This window comes from Antennarius striatus, chromosome 1, assembly GCF_040054535.1.
Source record: "Antennarius striatus isolate MH-2024 chromosome 1, ASM4005453v1, whole genome shotgun sequence".
Taxonomy (NCBI): domain Eukaryota; kingdom Metazoa; phylum Chordata; class Actinopteri; order Lophiiformes; family Antennariidae; genus Antennarius; species Antennarius striatus.
The window spans coordinates 18,928,436-18,952,067 of NC_090776.1; the positions used below are offsets into that span (position 1 = coordinate 18,928,436).

General features: G+C 43.2%; 1 protein-coding gene across 2 annotated transcripts; it reads left to right on the forward strand.

Annotated features, from left to right (window-relative positions):
• Positions 1-1,861: 1,861 nt before the first annotated feature.
• Positions 1,862-17,376, forward strand: stk33 (serine/threonine kinase 33). 2 transcript variants are annotated; one of them, XM_068318353.1, is made up of 14 exons: positions 1,862-1,986; positions 8,351-8,467; positions 8,914-9,027; positions 9,372-9,476; positions 9,557-9,695; positions 11,837-11,919; positions 12,252-12,339; positions 12,877-12,952; positions 13,031-13,143; positions 13,217-13,302; positions 13,380-13,452; positions 14,947-15,044; positions 15,132-15,203; positions 15,464-17,376. In XM_068318353.1, the coding sequence occupies exons 2-14, from the start codon at positions 8,351-8,353 to the stop codon at positions 15,662-15,664; spliced, it is 1,365 nt and encodes a 454-aa protein (XP_068174454.1). In that variant the 5' UTR covers positions 1,862-1,986; the 3' UTR covers positions 15,665-17,376. The 2 variants fall into 2 exon arrangements, with proteins under 2 accessions (XP_068174454.1, XP_068174455.1); XM_068318354.1 differs by lacking the exons at positions 1,862-1,986; positions 8,351-8,467 and having other exon boundaries at positions 8,922-9,027; positions 9,376-9,476.
• Positions 17,377-23,632: the final 6,256 nt, after the last annotated feature.

Consider the following 23,632-nt stretch of genomic DNA (forward strand, 5'->3'; position numbering starts at 1 on the left):
TTTTAAACTATCACAGACATGTGAACACACTACTTGGATCAGATTGGGATTTTCATCAAGGAGGATTGAAGAAAACAAAAATCAGTTGGAAGTGTTTCAGTTCGTGTTTTGATATAGAGGGAATGGATCAGACAACCTTTCTGCTCATTTCTAATATCTGAATGCCTAAGTCGTGTGATGTCTTCTCAGATTTGTGATGACCTCCCTTAATCGGGGACAAAGACAAACATTTTCTGATGTCACATTTCTCATTTCCTTGTCGGTATTTAATTCTATCACACTGCTCCGTGACCTTTAGTCAGAAGACGAAGTAAAACATAACAGATATTAATGAGACGCTCCTTTGACCTTTTTGTGAGGTATGAAAAGGGCAAATGGAAGAACAAGAAGCTGGACCAGAGAAGGAGAAAGGGAGGCAGGAGTGTTACTGATTTTTAAATTTAGATCTCATATCTTTAGAAAGGTTTATATGATCAGTCTGCATGTTGTTTATGTGACTCCTGATCCTACAATTATATTTATTACCGCTAAAAATAAATGCATTTTGGAGTGCATCCCGACAACTTTCTAGATTTACGTGTCCAAGCAGCTCAAATTAGTGAAGGTTGGGCAAAAATTAATAAAAATTTTGAGGATCAGCATAGCAGACAAATATGAAATCAAAGGAACAGGTAAGAGACATAAACCAGGTAATCTTAGAGACCCCCACCCCAAAAAAAAAAAAAAAAAATCAAAACAAAACAAGAAAATAACATGAGGGGAAAGAATTAAAAAGTGATATTAGTGATTAAAAAAAAGACTAACAAGCGTTAAAAAGGAGATTGGACAGGTGAAGGGCGAGGGAATAAAAGTTATAAAGGAGAGAAGATGGCACAGAAACACCGGAAACGACTTGAGCGTAAAGAGGAAGTTTGACGGAAGTGTAACACAACCCTTCAAAATAAAACAGGAAGTATTCAAAGTGACAACAACGGCGGGGCGTCTCATCACCTCTTTTTCTTTTACAATTACTGTATTTAAAATTAGACTGAAATGGATAAATCCTGCAGCAATCTGAATTTCTCGATCTATATATATACTACATTCTCTTGCAGTCCATCTGGAGAACAAACCATCATCAAATGCAATTTAACGGTATAATTAAATTATATTTTAAATTAAAAGCTCAGCGTTAAAATAAGCTTTCAGTGCCGTCATTAAAACTACACTAATTAAACCAAGAGTGTTTTATTATCATGAAAAAGACATTGTATAAATCGTTATCTTGGGAATTGCATTGCGTTTCTGTTACTCCAAATGTTAATTAAGTCCAGCTGAGTCGGCGAGTCTGTTTCATGTATGTTCGCACATTTTCCTACCGTTTTTTTTTTTTTTTTTTTTTAACAGACTGGATGCTTGTAATGGAATTAAAATGTGCAGAAGGGTATACTATTCTAATCCCTTTCTCTTCTTGACTAACTAAATTAGCTAATTGTTCCCCTCTTGGCAACGATGCACCAGAGAAATTGCAGATCAGTATTCCTCCCGGTAAAAGCTTTATGCATTTGTATTTACTGTTTACCTCTCCACTTTTAATTTATTTCGACTGTATTGTGTGCTGATCTGATTATCAATGTGTTGTCAAATTATCTGAGTGTACAAGTTATGCCGAGTATTTAATTCTCAAAGTATTTTCCATAAACAATTTCAATCATTCCTATTCGATAACTATCTTAGATCATTATTATATTATTTATAGTGTTAGAAAATTGCTCTTGAATCCAGAATGTAGATAAAAATTCCATTTTTGTGCACTAGATGGCGACAACGACCACATAGAATATCAGACACTACGGAGAGAGCCACATAGAATATCAGACACTACGGAGAGAGCTGTGGCTACAAACCCGCGCATCACGTGACTTGTTCCCTCCCGCTCGCCGTACTCCCTCAAACAGCCTCACGCGGGGAGACCGACCGGCGGATGAACACGATCGGTCCGCGGAGGTGAGAACCGGTGGCAGCGGCTCCTCCGGGCAGCTTATTTACCCCCCCTGGAGGTATTTAATCACACGAGTCTCCGGTTTGGTTTTTGTTTCACATTTTACGGTAGAGACGCGTTCCGTTGCCATGACAACGTGAGCTCCGGTGAACGCGGCTGTAGTTAAGCTAACTTAAGCCGGAGAATGTCCGTGTTGTCGCCCTCAGGTGATAATATGTAAATATTTTAACGCGAATTGAATTGAGGTGAAGTTAAAGTTACAAGGTGGTAGAAATAATTATCATTTATTGTTTTTTGTAAACATTGTTTTGTTATTGACGCATGTTAAAAGTATTTACACCTGTTCAGTTATGTCAGTGACAATCTATAGATAGTTTATGCTTAATTATTGTCCATTAATCTCTGTTGGATTATTGTCAATACAATTAATTGACAGCAATTAAATTATACATGAACAGTTTAACCGGCTCAATGCATTGATTTCCAGGTATTTCAAGTTTTTTTTTTAACCTATTAAGAGGTTATTAAAACAGATTAAGAAAAGGTGACCAAAGTTAAATTAAGATTTTGTTACTTTATCACCTGTAATGATCATATTTCACTGTGAAATTGGATGATGTTTCTTGCTTTAAATGTCTTAAAATCCTTATTTTAGTGAAATGTTTGGATTGAAGAAAGTTTCCTATAGCAAGTCATCAAATAGACATGAGGGTGATTCACATGCACTAATGTGAACAAACGAGTCCCAGAACAAAAAAAGCTCAGGTTACAACATGAAAACAGTTTCACACCATTCTGACTGAACAATGCCCCAACTCAGCTGTTTAACAGTCACAATATTTAAACATTAACATTTGCATTATCGTCTTGTCTTCAAGAAAATGGATGGATGGAAGTTCATATTATGATTACATGAAGATGTTGAGGCAAAGGCTAACAAAATACGAAACTTCAAGTGGACGTTTCATGTGGAGAACATTAGTGTGACTGGATCTCATTGCGTATCTGATCTACAAAATACCAAGGAAACAGAACATCATCCATTCATCATCTGATTCTTCCTTCTCCAAACGTTGGTGATGATCCATTGGTCCAAAAGTTAAAACAGCATCCCAAAACTTCTGGCTTCTGGAGATGGTTTGAAGCAACTGGAACCCACATTTGTTCATTTTTTTTAGTGAGCATAGAACTGAATCATATCAATCATTGTTGTCTGTTTAATTTTTTATTAATATTTCACATTCAGCTACCTCACCTAAACTACTAGTCTCTATTAGCTAACCTGCTGTATCATCAATGTGAGGGTCGACGCCACTGGGGCGTGTTTTTCCAGGTGAAGGTGAGAACGACGGCGTTGAGTTTTCTCTGGCTTGTCATTGAAACAAATTTGATTTGTTCTTGTTTCTGCTACGGCCTACATTTTCCTAGATGTCTACCGTCTCAGCTTCCCAACGCTGAGCCCAGCAAGGGCAGAGATTAGCCTTAACCAGGATTAAACCAATGAGGAAATTTGAATTTGTTGGCCCTTATCTTCCAGCAACATGTGGAGTGCTCTGAGCAAAAGACGGAATTGGATCTTTTGCTCCTTTTTTGGGGGTGGGGTGGGGGGGTGAAACACGCTTTCTTGCCAATAGACACTTATCAAACATGACCACTGGAGACTGAAGGAATTCTTGGAGGGGTCTGTAAATGATTTGTATACAGCGACACAACGTCCTCGGCTTGTTTGTGTGTGAATTTAATGGAAAATTTCCTTTTTGTCAGCCGTTTTTTGTCCATCAGCTGTCAGATATCGTAGCTTTTCTCCGCTCTGGAGTGAGTTCGCTCCGTGCTGTAATGGCTTAATGTTGATGTGTTCTTGCTAGATTGCATTTGCGCCATGAGCTTTGATAATCTCTCTGCATAATATTAGGATTCACCTCATAACTTAGTAAAGTCGCTGGGCTCTGTATTTGCATTCTAAACATGCAATTTCTTGCCTCATCAGGTAATGTAATTCCACGCTTCATTAGCGCTGTGAAGTTTATCATTTGTCATCAAAGCCAAGCTGTCAATAAATGATTAACTTTCACATGAGGAAAATGTAATATTTGGTCAGGAGCAAAAGTAAAAGCGGTTTATACTTTAATTGCAGTTTGTAAGATTCTGGTTGTGTTTGATTTTCAGTTTTAGCTGCTGAAGCACCAATTTATTCCAGTTCCACCATTAAAGAAGACAAACCTTTAAAGACAACAACTGACTGATCATTCTGGTTTGGTTTTATTCCTGAGACATTTGGAACAGAAGTGGAATTACTGTGAATCAGACTTTGGCCGGACTTGTTGGCCTCGTCGTGTGACAGCTAAACGGTGAAAGACGTATAGACGCCAGCCGTTAATGAAAGACGAGCCAGATTCGAGGGGAAAGAAAAGTTACGCGGGATCGAAAGCATCCTTTGTCCCAGAAGACTTTGCTCCAAAGTGACATTGATTTTGTGTACTCAGTCCTCAGACGGCGTCTCAGACACTATGTATAGATATTCACTCAGCCGTGTGAGGGAGCAGACGTGGAGGTTTGACAGCATGATGGAGAGATGAGGCGAGCCCCGGCCTGCTTGCCATGAGCCATGCCTCTAATCACTTCCTGGTCACGCTGGAGATGAGACCTGGTGAAAAAAGTGAACCACGACCCCCCGTGTGACCTCGGCGACGGGGTGTGTACCAGGGCTTTTTGGTAGAAGGTGTTCATCTGTTAGTCCACCTCATATTTTCACAACCGTTGCAGATAGAATGATGAAACAAAAAGCACATTACTCGGGCAGCAAAGGGGATAAAAATGAGATGATGACGTATTCACTATGAACCCCAAGAAAGTGACTGGGAATAGAGGAAAAGAGAGGACGAAGAAAAGAGTTTTTTTGTCCATACAAACAGAGCAAGAGATAATAGAAAAGCATGAAAAAGGGATGCGTTTGGTTGATCTCACCAAAGAATATGGCCGTAATGCATCTACAATCGCCATATTATTAAAACAAAAGGAAGTTTAAGGAGTTTAAGGCATTGTGTGGGTGGTTGGAGAAGTTCAAAAGGAGGACTGGAATTCACTCTGTTGTTCGGCATCGTGAGATAGGGGCGCATGAACCAAAGAGGGCAAAAAACAATGAGGACAGCTGTTAAAAGGTAAATGACCATCATTATTCTTTATTCTTTGTTTTTTACATTATGCACAACTCTCATTTATTGTGTAATAATCTAATTGTAACATGTATTTGTTATGTGTTTTGATGCATTTTTATGCTTTATAAAGCATGTCGGAATTTTTGTGGGCTTGGAACAGATTAGGGCATTTGCATGGAAAATGCGTCTCTACTTACGTGGTACGTCTACTTACGTAATTTCTTCCGGAACCAATTAATTTCGTAAGTAGAGGTACCACTGTACTCAATAGTACAATATAGAATTCATTGCTGTGACCATTATGAAAGTAGGTCAGAGTGAAATGTTGAATTCAGGGGTGTCGCGGGATGTTGTAGTCTGACTGCATTGTTATCCTGGAGTCCATCCTCCGTTTGCAGACATGGTGAGAGTTTCTGGGAAGAGGAGAATAAGCAACGTTTCAGACATGGTGTGTCTGAGATTTTATCCATAATGGAACGTGTTTTAGGTACAAGACGCCACAGGGTCACACTTCTTACCCACCACTACAGAAAGGTTTAAGTCTTGATTGCATTTCCTGGCTTTTTAGACAAAAATAAAAACTAAAACAACCAGCCATGTTTGTAACTTGCAAGTCAAGAGAGTATCTTGTCCTTGTGTCTGCATTAGTGATGCTGGAGTGCTGCTTGTGTCAACGCCATCAGGCCCCGTGGGATTGGGAGGGATAGCAGGAAGTCACATGCTTGTTATTGTCACCCTTAGAATGGAGAAAGAGATACTGTATAGTGCTTTTGTTTTTGGTGGTGGTGAATAAAATGTACTTGGTTTGTTAACTTCACTGTAGATGCTGAGGAATTGTGAATAAAGTAGAACCTGAGATACGAGCTGCTCGACAGTCGAGTTATTAGAGATACTCTTCATGTTTCTGTTTGACATACAAGTGAAAATCTAAGATACAAGCTGTGCTGCAGGACACTACTAGTAGGTGGATGGATACAACATCAGTGAGACCGGATCTCGTTCTTTACTACGTGTTGGTGGATGGATACAACATGAGTGAGACCGGATCTCGTTCTTTACCACGTGTTGGTGGATGGATACAACATCATTCGTGGAGTGGTGCCAACAGAACCAGCTCCAGCTCAACGTCTCCAAGACCAAGGAGATGGTGCTGGATTTCCGGCGAGTACCTCCCTCTCCACAGCCGGTGATCATCGAGGCCAGTGAGGTGGAGGTGGTAGAAAACTATAAGTACCTGGGACTGCAGCTAGACAGCAGACTGGACTGGTCACTCAACTCGGACTGTGTGTACAAGAAGGGGCAGAGCAGGATGTACTTCCTGAGGAGGCTGGCCTCCTTCAACATCTGTCCTAAGCTCCTTTTCATGTTCTATCAGTCCGTAGTCTCCAGTGTGCTGTCATACGCCATTGTGTGTTGGGGTGGGGGGGCCAGGAAAAGAGATATGGACCGTCTGAACAGACTCATCCGCAGAGCGGGCTCAGTGGTCGGGCTGAGCCTGGACTCTGTGGACAGTTCTAGGGAGCAGGACCATGTCTAAATTTAGGGCCATCATGAACAACACCAGGCACCCCCTACACACCACCTTCTCCCAGCAGAGAAGCACCTTCGCAGACTGCTGTCACACAGCGCCTCCACAGAGAGGCTGAGGTCCTCCTTCGTGCCCCGTGCCATCAGGGGGTACAATGACTCTCTCAGGAGGAGCAGGGGGGAGGTGGCGAGGTCAGCACGGGGTTGAATGGATTTAATTTAATTTTATACTGTTTATATTTTAATTGAATTTTATACTGTTTATATTTTAATTTTATACTGTTCATATTTTAATTTAATACTGTTTATATTTTAGTTATAGTTTAGTATATACGTCCTGTTAGTGCTGCATGTGTCTGTTAGTGTAGTGTATGTCTTGTGGTATGTCCTGTGATGTCAGTGTTTCTTTTTCTCCTGGTGTTTAATCCAGTATTTATTCGTGATGTAATTCCTGAGCAGTGGATATTATACAATTTCCTCCGGGATTAATAAAGTATCCATCCATCCATCCGTCCGTCCGTCCGTCCGACCGGATCCCGTTCACGCTGGTGGAGTAAAGACGTCTCTGTGTTCTTGTGACTTTTGCGTTTCATTTCATTCTTTATCATTGTTTACGTAACTTAAATATAATTAATTATAATCAGGTAAAGTCTTCATGTCTATTGGTTGTTAAAAATGTGTTTTTCTTTTATCATAATTTAGGTATTTGGGGCTTTTTTTTTTTTTTTTACAAAACTGGAACGAACTAAAATCATTTTATTTATTTTAAATAAATTAGTTTGACTTACGATCTCAGTCATGGATCGTATTAAACTCCTATCTCGAGGTTCGACTGCATTTGCATTGAATATTTTGTCACCTTCAAACCCTTTAGGGTTGGAGTTTAGATGGTTTCAATCCAAGTAAATGCCAGTAATGATCTTGTCTGTATTTACGCCTCTAGTTTCACCTGTAAATTTAGAAAAGGTCTTCGAAAGGTCAGTCTTGAGTCTTTCGAGGCATTTAACCCACAAAGCGCCGGCCCCTCCTGAACCGGTCACTTCCTGGAGCCGCTGATACACTCGTCACACCCCTCCGTCTTCAGCAAATGAGTTATGATTGAGGTGATTGGAATTTCCCGAGACTGTCACAATCGTTTTGATTTAGAAATAGACGTGAGGTAATGGGGGAGACGGGTCTGTCACGAGAGCGCCGTCACACGGAAGAGGTTAAAAACGCTACTCCTTGGTTAATAATTAACATGGTGGAGGCACTCCATCACTCCCAATCATCACTTGATAACTGTTCTACAATTAATTTGTTTTTAAAGTTGGATAATCCGGGCTTAAAGGTAACATGGATCCTGATGGAAACTGAAGAGTCAGCAGTTCTTGATTCTACTTCCTGATTGATCGACTCAGAGTCAACGGTTGCGAGCTTCAGATTGATTTCGTCAATGTTAGTAGAATCGAACATATTTAATTTTTAAGTAAACTGAGCTAGCGAGAGAAGATTTTTTTTGCAGGTCGTGTTGCTAATTTTTTAATATTCTGACAAACTGAAAACTTTCCGTACAATTCCTTCAGACTTCATTTTTTGCAATCCTAAAAATACGATTAGAAAAAGCTGATCGAAATAGTTTTTTATGCTGAATCAGTCGTTTGTCTTATTGTCTTACCATAGATTATAAACATCTCTCCCCCCCCAGATGACACAGGCCAATGTCAGACGATCCAGCTTGATCATGCCCCCCCCCCGGATCGGCAGGGACGCTCCAAAGAGGAAGGTGCCTCTAATACGGCTGGGCAATAGGGCCGACCTTAAGGTACAGAGAGCCCCACTCATGCCCCCCCCCCCCCGCTTTGTGTTATAACCCCCCCACCCCAGCGGTGACCTCTAAAGTACGCTGGGATCACACCACTGCGCCGCCCCCTCCATCGGGGGATTTCACTGCTCCCTTTTCCAAATGCGGAGCAGCCAGTGTTCAGTCTAGCATGGGCTCAGATAATGATCAAGTTAATTAGACCTGAGATTGAATGAACTGCAGCAGCAACTTAATCATTTGTAACTTGATTAGAAATACTATAGACTGCACCTCCAGAGACAAGAAACTCTACGCTTTTTAGAGATCTGGAAATGAGGATGTGCTTCAGTCTGGAGTCTGAATGTCTTTGTGATCTAAAATAGAATTAAACCCCAGTTTAATTGTCAGGAAATCCTCCACCGACGTAGATTACCAATGTTCTAACGTCTCTTTTCTTATGCCCATAGGAAATATATAAATTTGGCAGGAAATTGGGCCAAGGTAGCTTTGGAGTTGTTTATGAAGCCACCCACATTGAGACGCAAACCACATGGGCTATAAAGGAGGTCTGCAGACCGGCGGTGAGTGCATCTGGCCGCCCCCTGGAAAGCCTGTTGTTAAAGGCATAATATGCAGGAGGTGTCTGACAAACACGCACCAGAAACCCCCGTTAATCATTATGAAACACTCGGGGTGTGTCCGTCCCCGCAGAGACCCTCGGCCTGGAGTTCCAGGATGTTTCCAGCCCCCCCCCCCCGTAATAATCAGGTTCCTCCGCCATTCTGCTGATCTCCTCCACACGGGAGGAGACGATCACACACGTATTATGCCTTTAATGTGTGGCACTAATAAGAAGGTTTAATGACGGGAGGGAATCAAACGGCCATAACTGCTCCAATCTCCATCTGCTGTGGTTTGACTTCAGGCAGGAAGTTCCAAAGTCAAGATGCTGGAGCATGAAATTAACATTCTCGCACAAGTAAATCACGCTCACATAATCCATCTCCAGGAGGTCTACTGTACATCTAAGGTGAGTCCTTTAAGGATGGAACTCAGAGACATCTGCACGCACAAATGCCTTCTTCGTGGTGATGTTTCTTCTGTTTCTAGATGACATATCTGGTGACTGAACTTTGTGCCGGAGGCGAACTGAAGCAGCTGCTGCAGCGGAAAACGTTCTTCACAGAAGACGAGACCAGGAACATCGTCCGGAGCTTAGCCGACGCTGTGGTCTACCTACATAAAAGAAGTACAGTATTTTGTGCACCATAAGGCGCACTGGATTATAAGGCGCACCTTCAACGAATGACATTTTAAAAATTTTCCCCATATATAAGGCGCGCTGTAGGTTTTTATGAAAATTAAAGGTTTTTAGGTGCGCCTTATAGTGGGGAAAATACTGTAAAGTCATGTGTTGCTCTTGCATTTCTCTCTGAAAACCTGAGAAGAATGGGTCGTTCCAGACATTGTTCAGAAGAAAAACGTACTTTGATTAAAATGTTGATTAATGAAGGGAAAACGTATAAAGAAGTGCAGAAAATGAAGAAAATGGGCTGTTCAGCTAAAATGATCTCCAATGCTTTAAAATGGAAAGCAAAACCAGAGAGACGTGGAAGAAAACGGAAGACTACCATTCGAATGGATTGAAGAATAGCCAGAATGGTGAAAACTCAGCCAATGATCAGCTCCAGGATGATCAAAGACAGTCTGAAGTCACCTGTGAGTAATGTGACAATTAGAACACGCCTGTGTGAAGCTAATCAAACAGCAAGAAGCCCCCGCAAAGTCCCACTGTTAAAAAAGACGTGCTGAAGAGGATACAATTTGCCAAAGAACACATTGATGGATAGATAGATAGATAAATACATTATTAATCCCGTAGGAAATTGTACATATCTACTGATCAGGCATTACATCACGAATAAATACTGGATTAAATACCAGGAGAAAAAGAAACACTGGACATGTCACAAGACTTGCACTACACTAACAGACACATGCAGCACTAACAGGACTTATATACTAAACTACAACTAAAATATAAACAGTATAAAATTGAAATATAAACAGTATAAAATTAAATTAAATCCAATCAACCGCGTGCTGACCTTGCCACCACCCCCCTCCACCACCGCTCCTCCTGAGAGAGTCATTGTACCCCCTGATGGCACGGGCCTGATTGGCTGGCCAAAAGAGAAATGGAAAAACATTTTGTGGACGGATGAGAGTAAGATTGTTCTCTTTGGGTCTAAGGGCCACAGACAGTTTGTCAGACGACCCCCAAACACTGAATTCAAGCCACAGTACACTCTGAAGACAGTGAAGCATGGTGGTGCAAGCATCATGATATGGGGATGTTTCTCTTACTATGGTGTCGGGCCTATTTATCGCATACCAGGGATCATGGATCAGTTTGGATACATCAAAATACTTGAAGAGGTCATTTTGCCTTATGCTGAAGAGGAAATGCCCTTGAAATGGGTGTTTCAACAAGACATTGACCCCAAACACACCAGTAAGCGAGCAGCTTCTTGGTTCCCGACCAACAAAATTAAAGTCATGGAGTGGCCAGCCCAATCCCCGGACCTTAATCCGATAGAAAACTTGTGGGGTGACTTTAAAAATGCTGTTTCTGAGGCAAAACCAAGAAATGCAGAGGAATTATGGAACATTGTCAAATCATCCTGGGCTGGAATACCTGTTCACAGATGCCAGAAGTTGGTCGACTCCATGCAACACAGATGTGAAGCGGTTCTCAGACACAGTGGCTATACAACTAAATATTAGTTTAGTGATTCATAGGAATGCTGAATCCTGGATATTTTTCAGTTTATACAGTAAATATTTGAGTTGGTAAAGTAAAATGCAGATACTTTTCACACCCCCCAACAATAAACATTATAAATAAATCTAGGTTTTTTATTTGGAAATGCTGCCCAATTAATGGTGAAGTCTGTGGATAGAGGTAATTTAGGACATTGTGTGGTAATGAGGCGTCATTACATTTAGCTAATGATGACTTTACAACAAGCTGGGGAGCCGTTCTGATTGATGGGTGTTTCCACATGGAAAGTCCCTCCGTGCTGCTTTTTGTCTCACCTCCACGGAGGCCGGTGATGCTAATGAGGTCACTAGGAGTCGTTTTTTCAAATGACCAGTGGCAATAAAACAAACCCTTGGGTTTAAATTTACCCAGCTTTCCTTAGACTTGGATTCCTGCAGCTTCTCCAACTGTTAGCCTTCATCAGCTGTGCATTTAGCTTCAGTGCTAACACAAAGCAAACCACTAACGAACACGTAACTGTTATTTTTTCATGGACTATGATGTCCAACACCCTTCCTGCAAACGTGTTTGTTAATTAAACGATCTGCTCCCCTCATGTCTCACAGATATTATTCACCGGGACTTAAAACTGGAGAACATTCTGGTGAAAAATCACGATGAGGACGACAATTCCAAGATTAACATCAAGGTAAGATGGCAGACAAACTGAAACCTCCATCGTTCCGTATGGATCCGAGCCGCGCCAGCACTCTTCTCATCTGCGGCTAGCCGCTAGTCTAGCAGGTGTAAATCCCTCCACTGCACATGCCCAGTGGTGATTCAGAAACCACAGGAAATGGCTCACAATCATTTCTGTCGTAAACAGGTCGTGATTTGTGGAAACAGGCGACGCCTTGACCTTTTTTGTGTTTCGAGCTGAACAACCGGCGCGTCGATGTCTAGCCTCACGTACGAGAAGCGAACGTGTTCTGTTAGCGCGGATCAACCATCTTTTTTTTGTCACATCTCGCTCCAACACAGGTGACAGACTTTGGATTATCAGTGCAGACAGAAGGTGTGGGGATCGACAACATCATGACGGAGGCGTGCGGCACCCTCATCTATATGGGTATGATGCTCACGACCGCGGGATCTAGGCTTGATGGTGTAGATTTAATATACTTATGTATATGTACATCTATTTAAATGAACCCCCTGGTTAAAGTTTGTTTGCATAAATCAATTCTTTATGAAAGTTTGTCAAGAACAGAAATAAATCCAACACCTTAAAGGTACAATCCATGTTTCTTAGAAACCAAATGTGAATATGTTGGGACAGATTTGGTTTTCCGACATCGTAACTGGCCTGAAATCCCCCCTTCCATTGTTGTGTCTCCTTTGCCCTCATTTCCGTTTCTTCTTTCACTTTTATTGGTGCATTGCTCCTTTTTATTCCTCATTACTGCGACTCTCTGCCGCCCCGTGTATCACTTCTCCTCCGCGGTGGCGGCAGGCGTATGCCCCTGTGAATGCGCTCGTAAAAACCTGAAATGTTGCTCGGCAGCACCGCTATTGATCAGGAATAAATACAGCAGCGCCATCCTGAGCCTTGGAATCTCCTACTAAAGTAAAGTCTGACGTTCGTTTGCGTTTGGATTTATGCCAGCGCCGGAAATGCTGAGCGGCCGCGGGTACAGCCAGTGGTGTGACGTGTGGAGCGTAGGAGTCATCATGTACATGTTGTAAGTGGAAACCTGCTTCCTGTACATACATACAGTATGTACACGCGTGCTGTGAATGTGTGTGTCTTTTCCCTGCAGGCTGTGTGGGGAAACCCCGTTTGTGTCGAAGACAAGAACAAACCTGCTGAAGGAGATCAGGAACAAAGAATTCCAGTTCGCTCAAAACATCTGGAACACAGTCAGCGATGCAGGTGATGGAGATGAAAAGGTTAATGTCACACGGACTAAATCTGATAAACTGATGAGGTTTTTCTTCTCCGACAGCCAAAAATCTCCTGACTTGCCTCCTGAAGGTGGACCCCGCCTACCGCATCTCTGCTCACCAGCTGCTGGAGAACCCCTGGATCACAGTGAGTCAACGATTCCCCCATAAACTCCCCCAGACGTGTCGCACGAGGAGTTCTCACACCCCGCTTTGTCCCACCAGGGTGACACTAATGTGTCGGCGACGCCGTGCAACGTGCTGGAGCTGATGCGTCACCACCTGGAGCAGCAAGATAGTAAGACAGAGAGCAGGGGAGTGGCTGTAGTGAACGGTGAACATAGTGAACCAGCTGTAGTGAACGGTGAACATAGCGAACCAGCTGTAGTGAACGGTGAACATAGCGAACCAGCTGTAGTGAACGGTGAACATAGCGAACCAGCTGTAGTGAACGGTGAACATAGCGGACCAGCTGTAGTGAACGGTGAACATAGCGAACCAGCTGTAGTGAACGGTGAACATAGCGAACCAGCTGTAGTGAACGGTGAACATAGCGGACCAGCTGTAGTGAACGGTGAACATAGCGAACCAGCTGTAGTGAACGGTGAACATAGTGAACCAGCTGTAGTGAACGGTGAACATAGCGGACCAGCTGTAGTGAACGGTGAACATAGCGAACCAGCTGTAGTGAACGGTGAACATAGCGAACCAGCTGTAGTGAACGGTGAACATAGTGAACCAGCTGTAGTGAACGGTGAACATAGTGGACCAGCTGTAGTGAACGGTGAACATAGTGAACCAGCTGTAGTGAACGGTGAACATAGTGAACCAGCTGTAGTGAACGGTGAACATAGTGGACCAGCTGTAGTGAACGGTGAACATAGTGAACCAGCTGTAGTGAACGGTGAACATAGTGAACCAGCTGTAGTGAACGGTGAACATAGTGAACCAGCTGTAGTGAACGGTGAACATAGTGAACCAGCTGTAGTGAACGGTGAACATAGTGAACCAGCTGTAGTGAACGGTGAACATAGTGGACCAGCTGTAGTGAACGGTGAACATAGTGAACCAGCTGTAGTGAACGGTGAACATAGTGAACCAGCTGTAGTGAACGGTGAACATAGTGAACCAGCTGTAGTGAACGGTGAACATAGTGAACCAGCTGTAGTGAACGGTGAACATAGTGAACCAGCTGTAGTGAACGGTGAACATAGTGAACCAGCTGTAGTGAACGGTGAACATAGTGAACCAGCTGTAGTGAACGGTGAACATAGTGAACCAGCTGTAGTGAACGGTGAACATAGTGGACCAGCTGTAGTGAACGGTGAACATAGTGAACCAGCTGTAGTGAACGGTGAACATAGTGAACCAGCTGTAGTGAACGGTGAACATAGTGAACCAGCTGTAGTGAACGGTGAACATAGTGAACCAGCTGTAGTGAACGGTGAACATAGTGAACCAGCTGTAGTGAACGGTGAACATAGTGAACCAGCTGTAGTGAACGGTGAACATAGTGAACCAGCTGTAGTGAACGGTGAACATAGTGAACCAGCTGTAGTGAACGGTGAACATAGTGAACCAGCTGTAGTGAACGGTGAACATAGTGAACCAGCTGTAGTGAACGGTGAACATAGTGAACCAGCTGTAGTGAACGGTGAACATAGTGAACCAGCTGTAGTGAACGGTGAACATAGTGAACCAGCTGTAGTGAACGGTGAACATAGTGAACCAGCTGTAGTGAACGGTGAACGTTGTGCATGTGAAGATTAACGATTCAAACCGTCCTCAACAGGAGTGCAGACGCTCAAACGTGTGTCCCCCACCCCTTCAGAGGATGCCATGGACCCGTCTGAAGGCCCTGAGGCAGACGTGGGTAGGGGTCACGCTCAGGTTAGTGTTTAGCCCCCCCCCCCGTGTTTTCGTGTGGAGTTAAATTGGTTGTGAACGTATGGATTGATTTCTTCTTTCTTTTTGCAGCCTGAAGAGAACGTTCAGCAGGAAACGTGTAAAAACAGGTGTGGAAACGCCCCCCCGACCCCCCTCACACAGGTTAGTAGAACCTCCTCCAACTCCTACTCCACTTTAATTCACTCTTATTCAACTAGATTTCCAGTTTTAGTGTCTACTGGTGTGTTTTTGATTTGAAGCATCAGCTTCACTGCCTCTCATCCAGATTCACCATTAGATGGCGCTAAACTCACCTGTTATAGGTGAGGGGGGGTCAAGAAGGCGTTGCCCTGCACCTTTTTTTAAATGAATGTGATATTTAATTCTGTTATGTAAGATTAGTGTGAATCTCATCCCTGCAGCTTCACGCTGGTGTGAAACCGGCCAATCAGCAGAGAGCAAAGCAGCCCAGGCCCAGGGACGTGAAGAATGGCAGAAAGGGGCCGAAAGTAGCCCCCCGCGTCAGAGTGGGGGGCAACCAGAGACCGTCTACCTCCAGTAAAAGTAGGACTGACCCCCACAAACCAACATCTGCCTGTACGACCAACACCGTGTCTCTGTAGAATAATTCAGAGAGAAAAGACAGAAGTAGAGGGGAATTTTATCTGAAAAACTGTTTATTTCGTGTAATTCTGTGATTTAAATTCAACTTCTGTGAATGGTGTTTACCTTTATGGTGAAGACCAGAGAATAACCAGCAATAAAATAGGCCTCACAAACAGGAGAGGTGTAAAAGAACCAGCTGAGGGTCCATCGAGCCAAAACCAACCCGGTCTGAAGGGGTTACCTGTCCCCCAGCCACTTGTTCCAAAATTGCCAACTTCCTAAATCACATGTGTCAAACTCAAGGGCTGGGGGCCGGATGTGGCCCTTCACATCATTTTATGTGGCCCACGAGAGCATAAAAGGTCAGAGTCTAAAAATAAATAGGTCAAAAGTGTGCTATGATCAAAAACTACATTTCCCACAATGCAGTAATTCAGCCCATTTTAACTCTGACTAAACGTTGTGAACAAAGTTAATGTCCTAACTTGTGTTTGATGTTATTTTTCTTTATTCATTGATAGTTTGATCCTTGATTGATGGAGTTCTGTGGGTTTAATAACCTGACAAATTAAAAGGATTTATGTTAGAACAGAGAAACAAACAAACATTTTTTTTCTGTGTAACTGTAATGTTTGTACTTGAATAAGTAATAAGTAATAAATTCAGAGTAGTTACACTTATGTTATATTACATTGAGTTACATTCAGTTACATTTATTAGTCACATGTGGTCCTTTGAGTACAGCCGTTTTGCTGATGTGGCTCTCAGTGAAAATAAGTTTGACACCCCTGAATTAAATAATTCATTTTAGAAATATAATAACCAAGAAACATAAATTGAATTCAGTTTTTAGAGTGGATCGAGTAACGAGAGCAGCCCTGAAGATGTTTTTAAACTCGTGTGTAGAAAAATGTGCCAAATATCCTAAAACACAGAATACTTTTGCTTGCTTACATCATTTCCCTCCGTGATAATAATTAAACTGACAAACAGGAAGTCGTCCTGGGTTGAATTTCATCCAACTGGAGTTATCGTGAGGGATTTTCTCCTGACCTCTCAATCGGGGGTGTCCTATATGCGGCGGCTGGAAACAGAGCGACTGTCACACAGGCTGGTTCCGCTCCGTCTGAATGCAGGGGATTGGGACCGGGGGGCAGCCACGGGTCTAATCTGGTTTGGGGGCCATTGAAAGCAGTCGGAGCCGCTTTGAGGGCCCTGCCATTCAAGCACAGGTTTCTGCTGTAGGAGGGAATAATCCCCAGCACAGATACAACATTAAAGTAGCCAAGCATTACACATGGAGGCTGAATTTCAAATCCCGACATTTGCATCTTGAAATGAATGAGTGCCGACTATGGGGGGGTTGGTGGGGGGTGGCTGTGTTCAAGGAAAGGCTCTTTGTTTTAGTCGCTAGGAGTGAGTGTCGCATTTTTATCTGTTGAATGCATTTTCTTTATGATTCAGGGGTTTTGTTGAGTATTTGTCTTTAAAGTAAGTTAACCTTTATTAAATTCTATCCATCCAGCTCTAGGTTGACGCTTCTTAAAGAAATGTGATTAAATGTGAGAAAACGCTGCTTAAATTAGATTTAGTGAACAAACGGATCATTTTGGACTCAAGTTGCAGAAAGTCTGCGCCCTCGCTGACCTGCTGCCTGTCATTACTGCTAACGGCCAGCAGATGGCGCTGTAGGAAGTTGTTGGATGTTTTTAGCAGAGAGGTGAAGCTCACTACTTTGAGTTGTGCATAAAGATTTGTAATTAGAATTGATCACTTGTGTTGCTGCTGAATAAAGCTGTGATGCTACGTAGCGTGTCGCTAATTCTCACGTTATTTGATGGTGAATCCACAGGAAACGATTCAGAGCTGCTTCCCTTCAGGTGCCGTGTTATTCTACAGGCCTGATTGATTTTTTTCTGTAGATAATGTGAAACACAAAACAGTGATTGGTCCAGTTTGTCTCTTTTAGACCCCCCCCCCTCCCACCGATGTGGCACAAAAGTAAAGGGACGTGGAAACGTCACGTCGCTGCTTCATGTTTACTGTTAAAAAGCTGTTGGTTTGTATTGCAGGAGCATCACTTTAACTTTTACTGCTTTGCTCAAAACAGCAGAGGAAAGAGATGGGGTGGGGGGGGGGTCGATGTTGGGGGGGGGCAAGATGAGAAAGGCTGAATGGTGGATGGGTTGGGGGCGTGAATTTGGGACAAAGCGCAGAGGCAAAGGAAATTAGAAAATTCGTCGGGATGGAACAAGGGATTTGCCCCCTCTCCCCTTCCACCCTACCCCCCCCACCATAAACCAAGCCCCCCCCCCACTCTTTCCTCTAGCAGTGCTCCTGACAGATGGAAGTAAGGGTGGGCGGTTTGACGGCGCAGGAGGGATTAAAACTGCCCACCCCCCCACCCCCTTTTTTTTTTTTTGGGAGCCTAAAGAGTGTCACTCCAGCAAAGGTGGGGGTGCAGAGAGGCACTTGTGGCTGGAGACAAGGGGGGGCGTTGTGTGTGTTGGGGGGTGTGAAGCAGGTGCACGCAGGTTAATGTCAAAAGAGGCGCGGACGGTTCCGCTCCCCATCCACCTTTACCCACTGAGGAGCGAGGAGGGGGGGTTGCTAGGAGAAAAAGAACAGTGTGGGGGGGGTGCATCTCCATAACCTTAATAGAGCTCCCTTTAATTAATCGGCTCATCTGCAGAGGCCCGATACCTGCAGCTGACGCAACCCCGCCCCAAACGCGCTGCCTGGCGCCGCCGCCGCGCTGACATTGTGGTAATGAGGTAACAGCTACAATGTCATGGAGACGTTATCAGCGGGGGCTCATCGCACATGCTGATGTTCCTGATCCCCTTCAGTGTGTGTGTGTGTGTGTGTGTGTGTGTGTGTGTGTGTGTGTGTGTGTGTGTGTGTGTGTGTGGTGTGTGTGTGTGATGTTTGTGTGGTGTGTGTGTGTGTGTGAGTGTGGTGTGTGTGTGTGTGTGTGTGCGTGTGCGCCCACCCCTCCCTGGTGGAAAAAGATGCATACGGCCCGAATGGCAGAAGGAAACCATGATGCCTCTATTTCCACAGAACATGGATGGGCTGGGTGGCGTGGGGTGGAGGGTGTACCCCTCCTGAAGTAAACATTTGAAACAGATGGCAATTCCAAAGCAAACCTCATCAATCTTATTTGACACCCCCCCCCGCTTTTTTTTAAACTGCTCTTTTTTAAGGATATTTGCAATTATAATCCATCCTGTCACCTCATTTGAATAGCAAATTAATTACGGGACACACTGGAGTAAATTCCTCCTTTTATAAGTCCTTGTTAAAAAGTGAAAAGTTCTCCGGTTGCGGTCGGATGGCGTGTTAATTTACAGTGATATCTAGTCCCAGGTTCCTTCACATAAAAGGCATTACTATACATATTTTAATGGGGAGGTGGCGCTTTTCCAAGCAATTTTCTGCAAGAGTTCATTTTTAATTTATTCATATTTAATTTATTTATCTTTGCGTACCTCTCTCTCTCTCGCTAAAACTAATCAACACCATGTACGGGCCTTGAAAAATTACATCTACCCCCACCCCTCGGCAGACAGACAGACAGGCAGACAGACAGACAGGCAGACAGACATCCTCTGCATGAGGATAAGCTCTCCTCTCTCGTGTACAGAGCTGGTTGAAATGCCGTGTCGATGCTACCTCATAGGAGGCTGTTTAGTCCTCATAAACAACCTTTTAATCAGAAGTAAACAGAAAAATGTCCAGTGAGTAGTGGCAACCACGAAACTGTCAGAATATCATCCGCTGGGGACAATACTGCAGTTTTTTTCCTGCAACTTCCTGCCTCCAAAAATCTGTCCTTGAATTCTTTTTTTCTAAGGGAACTGGAGTTCTTATCACCTGACTCCACGACACAGTCCAAATATCTATCGATCCATCGACACACCTTGAGGAGGGATCTGCACAACCTTACACATGGAAATGATTTCAATTAATTACCATCCCCTCTGAGGATGCAGGGGTAGGGGGTTGATGGGGGGGTGAGAAAGGAGAAAGGAGCCCGGGCAACAAGAGCGTTTCTCTGGTCTAATGTGCGCCATGTGTAATGAGCATTGGAAAGGTCATTTGACACATTTCTGCCAGGATGAATTCATTTATTTCAAGCACTTAATTTTGCAGTCACCTCATTGGTGCGACGGCTTGGCGGTGCATTACCACAAGTGGAGAGTTTCCTCCCGGCAGCTAGTGCTGACCGCCAATCTGTGGGAACGCCTGAAGAGCAGAGAGATAGTGAAATGGAGTGTGGGAGATCCAATCACCCCCTCTATCATAGGAAAATCGCCTCCATCACCTTCAGCGTAATTGGGGCATTCATTACAGTTCAGGAAAAAAAAAATGCAGGTTGCTATTAGATGGGCAATTTAAAAGTAGGCTTCTGGAGAATGAGAGACTTCAGGGGTCATGATATGGGGTCGCAGTCAAGTAAATAATGGGAATTGGTCCCGTGGGACTTGAAAAACCACAAAGCCCACACAGTCACGCATCAAAATACAACTCGGCACAAGAGAGAGGCAGGAATTCAATCATCGGACAGGAAATAAAATGCCCCCTGTGCCCTCTTAACATCACAATAATCACCGGGAGAAGACTTTCTTAGGACTTTAGGGTTTTCTATTTACCAATGAGTGACGCCTCCCCGACAACCAGACTGTTGTTCTGTTTATCTGTTTGTGAACCATTCTTAAAGTCTAAATGTACAAACACCAACAGAGGCGATGATGCTAACTAGCTGAGATGCTATGCTACAAACCGGATTTAGTCATCAGTCATGTGGGACTTCTTCCCTTTTCCTGCAGTTGCCTTCAATGGCCACTAGAGGCCTCAGTCTGGCTGGAAGTTGGACTTCGCCGCTCCTCTGCTGCTTTGTTTGCTTTCCCCAAACTTTTCACCGTGAGCAAAGACAGGGACAAGTATTGGACAAAAGAAGGAGGCATATTTAATGTGTTTAGGTTTGAAAATGGAGTTGTTAGTCATATTTTACAAAACTTTTGTTCTTAACAATGCGAACACGGCAGCCGCTCACATTGCAGGAGCGATTTATTATGTGCTAAACACGCCCCAAGTCACGACGGGTAACATGTTTTAGATTCTCTTTGAGAGACTCCCCACAAATCCACGTTTTTATATCTGTTTTTTACGAGGCTCCCACTAATGACCATCTTTGCAAGAGAAAATGCTTCTGCATTAAATATGAATACACTCATCATGATGAAACAATTAGGCAACGGTCTTCTGTGTTGCTGGTTTCAGTGTTTGGATCCTGAAAAAAAGGGATAACAAAAACAAAGCTGCATAGAAGTAAATTCATTTTTTTAAAAAGTCACTTTTTTGAGGAATTTAACACAATTAGTGAGTTTTTTACGGTGAGAAAAACCCAAACTGGGCCTTCTTTGTCAAAAACCCAACCGTCACAATTCATGAAATAAGATAATAATCAATCGGACTCAGTTTGTGTAACTATTGGAAGGGATGCCCAGAGGTTTATGGGAGGATGACACACGCCCTTGGAGACTGTGTGTGTGTGTGTGTGTGTGTGTGTGTGTGTGTGTGTGTGTGTGTGTGTGTGTGTGTGTGTGTGTGTGTGTGTGTGTGTGTGTGTGTGTGTGTGTGTGTGTGTGTGTGTGTGTGTGTGGTGCTTTCCTCCATCCCTTTTACCACTCAGGAGGCAGATTGGACCTCTCACTCTCAGCTCCTCCACATTATTGTCCATTACCACACTGCGGTCCATGTGTGAGGTGACAGCGGTGCTCTGATGGAGGGGCGACAGGGGGGACCCAGACTGCAATAACATATTATTAGCTTTTTTCACAGCTCCACCGGTGCTGGCTTTACACTGGATATCCAGAGACCTCCGAGGGCAGCCCACTGTCACGGCGCCGTCCACCGCCACAGCAATTGCCGGAGATCCACCGGTGTGTGTGGACCAAACGGCCAACCGCGCCCACGCAGGGCGCCGGCGGGGGAACATGTACATCCACAGACACACAAACAGAAGGCGTCTGTAATCAGTGACAGGCCTTTTCCAATTACGGTCAGGGTGCTGTCATCCCGGTGTGCTGGTGTCGTCCGCTGTGTTAGCCTCTTGTTCATTAAACTGCAAACACGTCTCAGCACATCAGCAGCTGGATAGAGATGATGGGGACAGGTGGATAGATAGAGGCTATAGATAGAGGCTATAGATACTGTAGATGCTATAGATAGATGGATGCTGTAGATAATTAGATTCATAAATGGATGGATTGATAGATGGATACTATAGATCTTTAGTATTTATCTATCTACAGTATATATAGTTTATATCTATAGATAGATCCAAACTATAGATGATGATAGATGGATGGGTGGATAGACATGTTTTATATATCTGCCATATCTACCTAACTAGATTATGTCTGTCTGGCGATAGATATAAACTATAGCTATGATAGATAGATGGATTGATAGGTTGATGACTACTGTAGGTAGATACTATGGACAGATAGATGGCTCTATCGATATAGATGGATAGACAGATACTATTGATAGATAGGTAGCTGGATACTGTAGATAGGTAAATATGTAGATAGAGATGGATAGATAGATACTATAGACATAAATGAATACTATAGATAGATGGATTGATATAGATGGATTCTGTAGATAGATGGATGGATGGATAGACAGGTAATATAGATAGATGGATACTGTAGACCGATAGATAGGTACTATAGACAGGTAGATAGGTAATATAGATATCGATAGATGGATACTGTAGATAGAGATAGATAGGTACTATGGATAGGTAGGTATGTGATATAGATAGATGGATACTGTAGATAGATAGGTACTATAGATAGGTAGATAGATATGTAATATCGATAGATGGATACTGTAGATAGATAGGTAGGTAGATGGTATGATAGATGGAGTGTATTTAAATGAGGGAGCAGCACATTTGCTGCTCCTGTTTAATTCAAGCAGCTCTTGTCCTTGGTAATGTTAAGCGTCTCCCTTGTGACTGATGCCTCTTGTCCCAGCCCTGTTTATAAAACAGTCAGAACTTCGTTAAGGGACAATAACATCAGCCGAGCTCAATTATGGTGACATTTTGCTGACATGCAGATTGCCTCCCCTCAATCTTTTTTATGTAAAATACTGATGTGCCAGTCACATATGGATGGATGAACTTTTGGAGAATCAATGGTATTGATGAATCATAGATCATACAAGTCAACAAGACTGACACGGAGAGAGCGAACTCATCGCGCACGCAAAGTCCACATCAAATTGTAATCATAATCAGACAAAGTGAGTTATGTATAATCAATAGCACAATTATGATAGTACGTAGGACTTGTCCTTACAGAAAATGGGTGGATTCAAACAGGCTGCATTGTGATTATCACAGCACAAATGTGTGTAGATGTCCCTCAGTTATTTATGGTGACACTGTCTCAGGCAGCTTCTTTACTGGTCTAACTGCACGACAATCCGAATAAATACACCAAGGTCTCTGCAGCACATATTGTGTCTGCATTGGAAAATAAAACTGTTTTGAAATATAATTGTTGCAAACAATATAAGTGACCGCTTTTGTCCGTAAATATGGAGGACTCTTCAAAAGGGGAGTACAATAGTGTTGGTAAGTCCAACAAGACAATGCCGTTTCAGGCCGGGAAGGCTGCAGAACTTTTTCTTGCGATGGCGAGTCTTAGCTCAGATAACTGAAAGTAAGTTAGCTGATTTTCTTTAAATGATTCAGTAGTGTTTATGGACTTTTATCCAGCCTTAGCAACGGCAAATCAAGAGAATATGTGTGCATGAGTTGTTCGATAACCTTCGTACACGTGTACTGCATGACCTCCTATTGACGGGCCAGCGTGAATATCTGCATATATTTACACACCCTTTATGGACACGTTAACTAATCTGTCACACATGATCTCTTCCCAATAAACCTTTCAAATTCA

What these genes read in the sequence shown, in the direction of transcription:
- stk33 (XM_068318353.1), top strand. Translation starts at nt 8,351, where the DNA reads ATGACACAGGCCAATGTCAGACGATCCAGCTTGATCATGCCCCCCCCC. An exon ending in CGGCACCCTCATCTATATGG is followed by an intron (nt 12,340 to 12,876) that starts GTATGATGCTCA and finishes GATTTATGCCAG; the next exon opens with CGCCGGAAATGCTGAGCGGC. An exon ending in CCACCTGGAGCAGCAAGATA is followed by an intron (nt 13,453 to 14,946) that starts GTAAGACAGAGA and finishes CGTCCTCAACAG; the next exon opens with GAGTGCAGACGCTCAAACGT.